The sequence below is a fragment of the Chaetura pelagica genome, unplaced genomic scaffold (assembly GCF_000747805.2).
Source record: "Chaetura pelagica isolate M959 unplaced genomic scaffold, ChaPel_1.0 scaffold111, whole genome shotgun sequence".
NCBI classification, from domain to species: Eukaryota; Metazoa; Chordata; class Aves; order Apodiformes; family Apodidae; genus Chaetura; species Chaetura pelagica.
In genome coordinates this window covers 3,250,150-3,262,850 of record NW_009952153.1, presented here as the reverse complement: position 1 = coordinate 3,262,850, position 12,701 = coordinate 3,250,150, and the positions used below count along the sequence as shown (strand labels likewise).

Below are 12,701 nucleotides of genomic sequence, written 5' to 3'. Positions count from 1 at the left end.
TAGGGAAATAGAAAGCTTATTTATCCTAAACAGTGTACTGTTATAGCCATGCCAGTGCAACCTACCACTTCGTAACAGCATGTCTTAAATTCAGCTCTTAGTTACTAAAACCAAAGCTAAACTACTATTAAACCCATTTACTTCCCAATCACTTGTAAGAAAAATAATACATGCAATGAAAATACATATATTTATCCTACATTATGAAATGTAAGGTGGAAGATCCTCTGTAATGTAAAAATGAAATGTACTGAAATGTGTTCTGCTTTCTTGACTTAGTATGGTCATTTTCTAGGACACTGCATAACAGAAATATATCTATGCTCTCATTTTACCCACTGCATACGTACCTTGACAGACAAGGTGTTAGCTACTATTCCATCCACTATACCTTCAGTAAATGGATCAAAGTGTTTGTCTGGTCTTCTCATGAATTCTGGCTTTAACCTGTATCCGCTTTTGCCATTGTACTCATACATTCCCATATTTATTTGCATAGACAAATCTAGGCATTAAAAATGTTGGTAAGAATTACATTCTGCTTAGATAAGCACTTAACAAAGCAATAAAATACTTCTACTTATTGAAATTTCAAACCAATTGTAATGTAAACAGGTATTCATGACACGCTGTTGCTTGTTATAAGAGGTTTCATATGTGATTGCAGCAACTGTCTTTGATTCTTTTCCCAAGTAAAAGACATCTGTAAGCTAATGTACTCAGTTTTTAAAAGAAGCTTTGACACTCTTAGGTTTTAAGTCCCTCAGTGATGCACTGTTGTACCCAACCCAGCAGAGTACTTAGGTTTCTAATGTCTTCTAACACCTAACACTGGGTGCTTGATACTTGGTTGAAACTAGCCCAAGAAGTTTTTATTACTCTGCAGACTACCAGCCTGTGTGGGGGTTTGCTTTCCATGGAAAGATGATATATACATGGGCACAAATGGAAAGGAAAAAGGGAATGATACTATGGTAACATGTGCCCAGAGGCAGAGCATGGCCAGGATATGTCCTGGGATGCAGTAGATGGAAATACCTCTATGTCTCAGAACAGACATACTCAATTTCAAGTGACTTGTGCATCCTGAAGTCCAAATGTCTTTGTTTCTTAAACACTTGCTTCCAAAGTGGATTTTGCTGGCTAAGTCCCTTATGCCTTGATTTATTGAGATTTTGGAAGACACAGGAAAAAGTCTCTGTTAGATCTGAAATGCTGCTCAATGGTAACCACTTATAAATGATGACAGTATGGAGGGCATGATGTATGTGTATTTTACTAGCTATACCGTGGCAATTATGAACATTCCTAGTTTTTAAAAAAACACAACAAAACTCTGTTAAAATGTTAAATAACAGCTCTGTAGTATCATTCAATCACTAGGCATCTTTTGATGCATAAAGCCCTTCATATGTAAGAAACTGTTTGAGAGAAATGGCAAGGGACAGCTTACAAAATCTAGAGCCCAGCATCACTTACCTACAGTTTGGAAGTTAAGAGCAACCATTTGGCAGCCAGCATTCCAGAAGACTTGTGGCATGTAGTTTGAAGAATCTACACGTGTTCCCTTTGGGTAAATCCGGCTTAGCTGCATTTTGTTGTATCTAAACAGTGAGTGGTTAAGATAGAGTACATGTGTGACAAAAAGCATTTTGCAGAGAAGCACAACTACAATATTTAAATGCAGGGATTCTTTACAGAATGGCAGTGGGATCCCTATTGGACTTCTGCAACTATAAATCTTCCAGAGGTGCACAGTTTTGTGGGAGATATGATAAATACGGGGCAACAAAAGGTGCTGTTTTTTCCTATACAGAATAAGCAAGGAAATAACACAAGCACATGCATTTAACAAGATAGAATTCATAAAACTCCATTTATCATTTTGGTTAATACTTTGGCATTTTCCTAAGATTGCATTTTTAGAGGCCAAATAGCTGTAAACAACTCTGGTGGTGGGGGAGAGGTGCTCAGTTAAAAAGTAAGTGCTCTTCTGGAATAAGCATTAGAATTGGCCTCTACATCCAGACAGAAATCATGAGTGTGCACTTCTTATAGCTGAATCTACAAATCTCAGATATGAGAAAAGGCTGCAGTTTATCTGTGGAAACACCATTCCATTAATCTTCTTTAAGGCACTACTTTATCTTGACTGTTCATTCTTAACTGCAGCCAAGATGAGAGACATTCAAAAACATCAAAAGGTCTAAATAGAATGCTGTTTAGCTTTTCTTTAAAAGTTATAAAAAATCCTAAAGAAAAAAAATAATAATTGCATGGCAATAAAGCATCTCAGTGCTCTTAGAACTAGAAGTATGATAGGAAAGCAAGTTCTCTCATAAGACTTTGCAAAAAAACATCAGCCGTGTTTTGATAACTTGCTCACTGTAACCCATACCACCTCATATAGGATGATACAGTTAACAATGACAATATAAAGTATCAGGTCTTCAATATGTAGATTACACCTATTCCCTCTAGTCCTAGCCCACAGCACAAGGACTCATGCCAGTTTTTTTAATTAGCTCATCAGAACTCAGGCCAATTAATTCATCTAGGAAGACAGTCAAATCTACAAATTTCATTTGGGTTTTCTATTTCCCCAGCTCCTCTCTCCAAATTTCAATAAGCCCTGTAACAGATCTCAGATATAGAAAGGCTAAGGAAGCAGCTTTCTGAAAGTCAAGGATACTCCACAAACTCCACAGGAGACTTTGTCAGTTGCTCAAGCCCTTTGGTTTCCACAAAGGAAGACATTTCAAAACTTTTGTTCCGTTCTGAAAGTTTAAAGGGGAAATAAAAAGTGACACGTTAATGCATTAAATCGTATGTAGCACATGAGCTGCTAAAAACTGATTTAATCACAGTCCCCTTATCCCATCCCCTGTTCACCAGCTCATTTCACCTTGATCTCAAAGAATTTATGTACATAATTGTTTACTGGCAGCAGGAAGGTCATTCTGCATATACTTAAGAGCCCTGTCTGAACTTATATTACCCCTCCCCAAATTAAGAGTACTGGTACTGCCTGAGATTGCTACTGCTCCAGCTGCAGGCAACAGAAATTCAGGGCACGGGCAGAGATCTCTCATGTTTGCTTGCAAAATGCCATGTTGATATATTTGAGATGTAGACCCCAGAGCTCACAGGTGAGATGCAGAGGCAGTATGGCAGCTTTCGTGGGGAACACAGAGGGCCCTGCTGGATCTTCACATTGTCTTTGCAGGCAGATGCAAGGACTTTGAGCCAATATGAAGCTATAATAACTAACGTCCGTATCAGATTAAACGAAGCAGTGCACTAGCTGTGCCTACAGCAGTTCTTGTTATCCTCAGGATGTCAGAGTAAGGTCATAGCTGTCTCAAATAGTCATGGAAACATTGGTATCTAATCATGCCTCAAGGTACACTCCTGTGAACCAGCAGGTCCTCAGACCAAATGCCAGACTCATACAGAGTTTCTATGACTTCTTTAATTTGGTCAGACTTTCTGACCTGACAGTGGTGAAAAGCTCCTCCTAAGCTTGTAATTCAGCAAGACTACACATGAAATTGTGTATCACTGCTCACCTTTGCCTGATGTCTGCACAGCCTTTCAATGTACCTGTGCAACATGCTGTTGCAGAGAGCCTAAGTCAAGACCTTTCTAGCTTCAATATTTTTTCCTTTGCACTTTTGTATAAAAGGTAAGAATTCCTGCAAATAACAGCTTCCCATTTTGTCACAATCAGCTGTGTAGATTGCCTAGAAGGGGCCACAGCGTTGGGAGCTCATATCCATTAGGTATCTCAGCACTGCTCTCTTTAAAAACAAGTGAAACAGTGCCTGAGTTAAAACATGAACTCCCTAGCTTCACCACTTTATTGAAAGCAAACAATAAGGCAGAGAAAACGCTCATCCGGTTTTAGAAGTAATTATGCTGCAGTAATCCAGGGATGGCCAGGAAGCCAGCCTGGCCAGCTCCCTGAAGTCAAACTGTGAAGCTGCAGGAGAGGGATAAAACTGAACAAAAGCACTTGTCTTGCAGAGAGAAGCAGGACAGAAACAGGTGGGCACTTGCCTTATGGGAAGCCAAAAAGGAAACAGTGGATCCAAAGAAGTGAGGAACTAGATTGTTTGGGCCAACGTGAGAGGAAAATGTGCTGCCAGTTTGTAAAGTACAAACTAGTCTCAGTGTGTATGTAAGTGTCAGAGTATGACTGTGGTTTTCCAAAGGAGATTCTCTCCCTGTAGGAGAGTTGGGACTGAAGACTTTATTGTGGTCCTTATTTCTAATTAGCAACCATCGTGCTACTGCCATTATTCATAGCTGTTATTTCCTAATGGCAAAAGATTCCTGCCATTCCCTAGAGGCTGCTGTCCTACCACTCCTCTTCCTTTCAAACAAGCAATATCCTTGCTCCCTCCAGACTGTTCCAGCCATCCTCCATCTTAACTCCTTATAAAGGCACTTAGATAATTCTTATTTCATCCTTCCCCCTTTCTAATGGGATAGCACTGACAACACACATACACAGTGGTGTCATTCTGTTTAGAATACAGGTCTTAGTATTTGTTGTAGCAATATACTGTTTCTCTCAGCTTTATCATGAAATAGAGCATCTGTAGGAAATCAGAACTGGTACCTGTTAAATGACTTGATTACTAAAGGTCCAGGGCTTAATCAAAATCCTAATTAAAATAAAAGCAATTATTTCTCCAGTATCTGGAGAGGATTAGGAAACCTGCTGTTTGAAGAAAAGACTGTGCAGGAGACACATTTCTTTTTCACAATACTTTGCACTGTGCTACCTTATCAGAAGGAAGTTGCTATGGAGCAGATGAACAACTTGTTGAAAAACTGCTTGAAAAATACAGTTACAGCTACTTGCTGTCAGAGAGGGGGAACATATCTAGTGAGGGCAATCAGGGTAGTGTTACAGATCCAGTGCTGATCAACACTTCTTTTAACAAGTTGGATGCAGGACCAGAAAATGCATTTCTGTAATGTATGAATGACAGAAGCAGTGAGGTGCTGTTATCACCAGGGAAGCCAGGATCACAAATCAAAACAAATTCTGATGTGGAAAATATTATATTGGAGAAATGCTGTAACACTGAGATGAATACTCTGTATAAAAGACAAATATGGAGCTCTCCACTTAGGGAAATGAAGTCAGGTAAACAGAAATGAAATCTAGGCAGCAACTGGATAGGCAGAGAATTAAAAAACAATCCTAATCTAATTCCTTTATTCAGCTTATTTTCGCTGATGCTCCAGCAGTGAGTCCAGGACAGGACTAAGACCAGAACACACAAGTCATGCTGTAGTGTCCACTGCTTTCACCAGCCAGTAACGTTCACCGTGTAAGGCCACTGCTTTAATGAAATGGCCACATTTAACATAGAGTGATTTTTTCAACCCAAATACCAGAAATATTAATTCCTTAGCATTATGAACTCACCAAAACAATATGATTGATCAAAGGTCACATCAAGACTTAGGACAAAAAATCTGGACATCACCAGTTCTTTACAAAACTCAGAAAGGCACAGGCATGTGAACAGAAGAAATCTATACAAGCCAATTTTGTAACAGCTGCATAACCCTGTCCTGCTAAGATTCACATGGTTTCCTTTCCTGAAGGAATATTTCCTTCCTACTGTGTTCTTGTAATTCTCATTAGAGCTAGAGGAGATTACAAACATCTAAAGGGACACTACTACAGGGAACAAACATAGCCCTCTGCATGGTTTTGTGGATGCTTGTGTGTACATCTGTATAAATACCCACACACATGAATGAACAGGTAGATAACTTATACGTTTATAATTCATGATGAGTAAATTCTACATCTTGTACACAGGTATGGGCTTAGGTGTCAATTACCTGTCCTCTGCCAAGGCCTCCACAAATCCGTGATATGTTAAATTGTTATACACTTCTTTAAGTAAAAAGTTCTAAGAGCATATTGCAATGGGTCAGAACAAAGTGAAAAAGGGCGGGCAAACAGTAGGGGGTTCTGCACCAAGAAAGGAAAAGATGCTGCAGTGTTTACTGGGGATGCCACCCAGTGCACTCCTAGCAGGGCATTTTCTGCAGAAGCCAGAGGGATGAAATGATGGTCTTTTCTATACAATAAATAGAGGCAGGAATGAGTGAATTTGCATCTGGGGAAGGTTAGACTTTCTTCCAAACACTTCCTGGGTTATTTCCAGTATAAGATGTTGCTCATGCTTAGCTTACTTTTTGATACTTCAAATGACTCAAACTTCACAGGTTGAATGTAGTTCACCAGGTTAGACATCTCTTCTGTGGCCATAGCCTCACTTCCAGCAGTACCCTAGGATGGAGAAGAGAAAATGCTGCAGTTTTGACCTGTCAAAATCCATGGTGGTTACCAGAGGTCACAAATACCAAAGCTTGGTTTTCTGTCGACTGTAATACCTTCCAGTTATCCTGACTTAGTGAAGTCAATACCTCACACCAGAAGCTTCACATACTAACAAAGACAATTTGCTTTTTTATTTTTATTTATTTTTTTAATTAAAATGCTGCTGTATTCATGCCTGCCATTTGCCTCCTAGGGAAGGACTACGTTACCTTTGTGCATGCATAGTGCTGAGCACATTTATTAGTACTGTTGAATAAAAAATAAATATAGCTCTAAGTTTTTTATGTCAGGTTTTTTCTTTCAACAATTCCAAATACACCACGAGCAGCTGTCTAAAACAGATCAGATGTGGTGCTATTAATTCTTATTCTTCAGGAAATAAAAATATAAATAAACAAAGCAAGGATGTGCTTACAAAGCGATTAACAGGCAACTTCAGAAAGTTGGCGTTTCTCAGTGCTCTGCCGCCCTTTCTCCACTAGGTGGTAGTCCCACCCTAGTAACACAAGCCAACCCACAACTCCTGAAATCGACCCGTTACCATAAAACGCATCTACACCCTTACTTCATCCATCGACGACTTTTTACAGTCATCATCATAGTCGTCATCGTCATCGCTCTCGATCTCTGCTTCTCCTGAAAAGTTTTAAGCAGAAGACAATTGATGGCTGAACACTAGCAGCAAATTCAAGAAAGGTGTGCAATAGCACTGCTTAACGGTGACTACATTATACATGTGCTTTCTGTCACAGCACAATCTCGAGGGATTCATCCATCCTCAGCATTGATAAATTCTTATTGTCCAAACAAACAAAAGGTCTTCCTTTGCATCTACTGGATGCTCAGTGTTTGGAAATCATGGGGTAGGTACCAGAACTGAGAAAAAGCACGTTGTGGTGTGAGTAGTGTGCTCAGCGCGTGGGTCTAGTGTCACAAACCAGTTCCCATGCTTGTGCCACAGCCCTGGGGCTTGGAAGTTGGGAGTTCAAACTGCCTGCCTGCTGCAGGATCCCTGCCCAGCCTTGGGTGGATGCCTGCAGCCCCTCTGGGAAGCGCACACACAACAGCACAGGGTGAAGACACCACAGGTGAAAATGGTACAGATTCTCAGGTGCTGTGGCAGCAAGGACTGTTCAGCACAACGCATCTGTTCTGAAGGTATGACGGCACATGGCAGTGATGTGGCACAGCTGAGGGGGGCACAGCTAAGGGCTGTATCGGGACTCCAGTTCCCTTCCCAGACCGCCCTGGGGTGCCTTCCTGCACGGCACGGCCCGAACGCACCGGCGGAGGGCAGTGCAAATCCAACAATGTGTAGATGATGCAAAAGGCTCATCCTTTCCCTAAAGCATACCGATGGAGTAAATAGGACCAAATAAAACACATTTTATTCCCTCTCCCACTTGTGATGTAGTCATCAAATTTCTATGGGCATGATACTATTCTTTATTGTTAATTAACAAATGCCTCCCTGCATCTCCAAAATGATTTCATTTGGTTGCACCAGAAATTAAACCATTAAGGAATATCAAGTTTATTTTTCTCATTGGTAACTCTTCCTGTGGGTCTGGCTGTCATAAAGTATACGCTACGCATCTTAAGAGGACTCTGGAAAAGAAGGTTTAACTTATACTGCAGCCACCTATATCCACACCTATAAGATTGACAACTCTCCATGAAGATCTTATTCCACAAACCTTTCAGCTTTCTTCAGCAGTGGCAATTTCATTTTGGCAGCACAAAAATCTAACCACTGTGCAGCATTCCCAAACTCTCCAGAGACTTGTAATTCATTCTGAGTTCCTCCTGTCAATTTAGGGTCTAATCCAAAGTCCACTGAGTCAATAAAGAGACTTCTCTTTGTTCCAGCAGTCCCTGAATCGTGCCCAGTGGGCCCCTGCTAGACATGGAGAGCACATATGATTTAAATAATGAGTGTGCCTTTCACAACCAAATTATGACTACCCAGGTTATGTTTCTTTCCAGATGCAGATGTTGAAATGTCAGACTTTTATTCATGAACACATTTCTTCCTGAACATTTCATTGAAGAAAATAACATGATTGCTCAACAGGCTCAAGGGATGGCTCAGGGAACCTCAACACATTGCAAAGAGCCAGCTGAGCTCTCACAGGATTTACAGTGACAATCTTTGGATGTGAAGGTCTCAGCTGATTTAAACACACTGGCAAAATAACACTTTGCATAGTCCACAAAATGGGGGACATGGGCAGATTTCAGCCAACTTGCACTGCTGAGATACCAGGTGGCTGATAGCTTGTTCCTGCTAGAAGTGTCCAGGGAAGAAAGTATGCAACATACTATTCATTTATTTAAAAATATTTAACAGGAAAACTCCCAAGGAGATCAGAGCTCATTTTCAAGTTCTGCATCAGACAGCAAAACCAGGACAAATAATAGATGGGATTGCAAACACAGAATAAAAACTAGTGTTTTAGAAAGCCTGACTACATCCACGCTGCCTCTCACCCAGCAGCATGGTCCTACACTCAAACCCAGCCTTCTTTTTCTATCACACTGCTGCGACACCAAGTCAGAGCAAGCCTTGGCCGGACTGAGATGCCTTGTGCTGCAGATGCCTTCACACTCACTCTCCTACAGTGGTGGTGGGACCAGCCCCATGGCATCATTCCTACCCCTGCCCTGGAGGGCACACACACTGTGTATCATAAATGCACGTGGACTGGCATATGCAGCTGTTCTGCAGGTCAAGTCAAATATGCAGGTTTTAGGTTGTCTAAGGGACAATGAACTGTAATGGCAAAAATATTACTTGCATTTAGCTGGGACTACAGACCCAGGTAAGGACAGGATCTTCCCATGCTATGTGGCACACAAATACAGTGAAAGTAAAGAGCCCTGCTCCAAGGGTTTTCCCCCCAAATATGAGACAAGACACTACCCATGGACAGAGGCAAATAGAAAACTGTTAAGAAAGGAAAAGATGTTGCTCCCTGCCACACAGGTAAATTGTCAACTGCTCACAGGGAGAAGGGCACAGGGAACTTTTCAGTGGAATAATGGGAGAGTTTCAGGGATGTTTTCAAGAAGCTGCCCCTAGTGAGTGGGGCAGCATGAGGAAGGCATAGAAGTGCTCATCAGGCAAGTAGACAAAGGCGGCTGAATCCCAACTGAGGGGCAGAGGGATTTATCACAGCAATACTGTATGGAAGATGACTTGGAGAGGAGAGCTGGGAATGACAAGCCAAGTCCCTGTTACCATGGGTTAAGCAAGCAAGCGAAGTGCTAAATATTATCTATTGTCACGATGCCTCAGCAGCCTGGCAGGTATTGAGAGCCTAATAAAACAAAAGGTTATAAGTTACTTAAAATTCAGAGGAATTTGGTAATCTGCTTTCTCAGACTCCTTTAAAATATCAGCCAGAATGAATTATAAATGTGGTATTTGCTGGTGCAGCTTGTTAGTTCTGTAACATTTAAGCAGGCACCAGCATCTTGTGGGGGGAAATTGCTCTTTTCCACAGGTTGTACATCAGCACTTGTTGTTTTTAAAAAAGAAAAAATGAATTTTATTCAGTTTGCTAAAACATTTTCCTTTGTAACACTGAGCCAGGGCCTCAGCTGCCAGGCAGCAGCAATGTACCAATGTACTTACATACTAAGCCTAAAACTTTTTATCCAGCATTCTATTCACCCATCATTAAATGATAGAGCCAATCCTACCCTCTCTGTCTTCCCGTGACTCTTTCCTTGCAGCAACCACTACACTCTGATAAAAATATTATCCTATCAGTGAGAAATTAACCAATTTCTAAACAATGTCAATGCTGTTCAATTAGCAAGTTTTGGCTACTTTCTGTGTAGGCCTACCTCTGGCAAACTGTATGTACCTGCAGAACTGCCACTGTTCTTTTTGTAGTGAAATCTAATTTCTTATGTCCATTCAGTCTGCTAAAACAGCCAGTCTAAGAATCTTGTTTACCAAAATGACAATCTACCTCACAAGTGTTATCTCAGAACTTTTTTTTTTCTGCTTTGCCAGCAGAAAAACCTTTTCCCACTGACAAACACCTGACTGAAGTTTACAGCAGTTTCATTAACATCTTGTAAGTCACCTTGCAAAGCTCATTTCAGAAGTGCTTTTTAAATTATTGTCACTATATCACCACCACATAGATTTCATATGGTATGTTTTATAGACTTATGAAAAGAGTGTTTTATTTAGGTTTAAAACTGACCTCAAGCAGTGTGAAGCTTGCTATCAAATGAAGTATGAATCTCCATGTTTTTTCCACTGCTGTGAAAAACCTAATTTAAAATCTCAAGAAGGCTAAATCAGCAAAACTTCCTCCTGGAGAACAACAGTAATTCTGACAGGAGCTATACAATACAACAGAGTTATTTGAATAACACGCCCAACTTCCTAAATGCAAAGATTATATTGAGGTTGGGGTATTGAAAGATTTCATGCTAAGAAATGCTAAGAATTAGGCTTCTTTTAAGTGAGTCTTTAATTGCATTACACTTCCCATGCTGCAGAAAGAAATTGGTACTGGGTATAGAGGAACACCATCATTGCAGTGCTCCAGCATCACATGTTGCTGATATTGAGATGCACATAAGGAACGAGGCAGGGAAAAGAAGGGTGTCATGGGTGGCTGTTGAGCACTGCCCCAAGGAACCATGCTCTTCACTGGGTCTTGCCACAGTGGTGTTATAAAATGGTGAATTTTTTAATTTTTTTTTTCAAATGTTCCCAGACAGAAAGGTGGCATCTGAATTACAGAAATGCTGCATGCTCATAGCTGTAAGCTGTAGCTCAAATCTCTGGAGTTGTGCTCTGAATACTTAAAAAGCCAAAGTATTCTTGAAAAATCAGATCCTGGATGCTCCTTGTCAGCCATCCCTAAACTGTTCTTAAGCTCTCTCAGCCTTGGCTGTCCTTAGATAAAATTGGCTTAGTATTATTTCACTTCCCACGGGTACTGTTCAGGTACATTCACTGCTGTTTGCCAAGTGCTCATATGCAGCCTGGATACCCTGATAGAAATTTACTGCAAGATGAGGATGCTCGATCTAGGATCAAGTATTGAATGACAGAGAGAAACAATACTGACTAACTGCATTCTCCACAAGAGGCATAGGTCCTAAAGGAGAAAAAATGGCTGACAGAAGGATTACAAGTCACAGATGAACCAGGTGACCATATAAATATTGCAGTTTCAGTTCTAGCATTTTCTCACTTGTAAGTGTTCATCCTCTCAACCTATGTTTAACAGAAATTGTAATATAGGTAATGCAGACCTAATGTTCATAGCTCATTTGTAAAATTACACACCCTATTATGGGTTTGATCCCCCTGCCTTACATCTTCATCAACATCTAGATACACAGCCCAGGTCTTTTCTACAAAAGCTCATAGAGAGGTCTTGAAAGACAGAGCTGTTACCCTCTATGCAGATCAGGCACCCTGAAAGCCAAGGACATATGCTTTGCCACTGGCTTCTCCTATGTGCTGGTAACAAAAATGGAGTGTTAGGAATCCAAGGTTGACTTCAAGTGTTGGAAAGGATTCAGCTGGCATACACACTTATTTTTCTGCTGCTTGGGATTTGTCTAAAGCAAATCAAGAAAACAGTATTAAATTATTCCTGACATGACAATGAATCTTCCTTTGAAATCCAAGCCCTGCTCCAAAGCATGTCCTTTTCAAAGTTTCTTAACACAATAGTTGAAAACTCCTTCTTTGCTTCTAATAGGATAAACAATGTTATCCACAAATACAGCAAGATTTTTTTTAAGTTTTAAATCCTGCTTGAGGCAAACTGCCAGCATGAAAATATTCAGCTCAATTAATTAGTTTAGTAAAAATTACAAACAATGGAATAAAAAGTTGTTAATGGCAAATAGAAATAAACTTATATTCTAGTACAGCTTTCAATTTGATCAGTAACTACTCTACTATAGGGACATAAACATTCACACTTCTATCAATCCAAAATTTCAGTCTTAATAGGAAGAAGAAAATCTAGTGCAGATACTGGGCTGAGAATCAGCATATGCAGATTTTGGTGTTTGTCCTGCTGCTAATCTGCTCCCGTGGTTCAGAGAAAATTCTTACTTTTTATTTTTCTCTGCACTTCTGTCTTTTCCAGTTAGGTTTGAAGCTCTTCAGGACAAAGACTGTTTCTTACCAAGTTTTGCATATCAACACTCACAATGGTCCCTTGCAGGTTGCATGGGGATTATCAGAGTATATGCATTAAATTATAGTGACTTTTCTATTTTATTTTATGATTGTACGAACTCTGCTAATAATGAACAAGTTAAATGTAATATGCTGCTT

The 12,701-nt window shown here is 40.3% G+C and overlaps 1 protein-coding gene across 1 annotated transcript in view; it reads right to left on the bottom strand.

The window, feature by feature from the left end:
* PLCB1 (phospholipase C, beta 1 (phosphoinositide-specific)) overlaps positions 1 to 12,701 on the bottom strand; it is a 457,703-nt gene that overhangs the window by 87,951 nt on the left and 357,051 nt on the right. The window contains exons 15-19 of the mRNA XM_010007158.1: positions 6,939 to 7,009; positions 6,226 to 6,322; positions 2,693 to 2,777; positions 1,480 to 1,604; positions 351 to 505 (exon numbers count right to left, since the gene is read on the bottom strand). Of these exons, the coding sequence (XP_010005460.1) occupies positions 351 to 505; positions 1,480 to 1,604; positions 2,693 to 2,777; positions 6,226 to 6,322; positions 6,939 to 7,009 (533 nt within the window). The remainder of the gene's footprint in view (positions 1 to 350; positions 506 to 1,479; positions 1,605 to 2,692; positions 2,778 to 6,225; positions 6,323 to 6,938; positions 7,010 to 12,701) is intronic.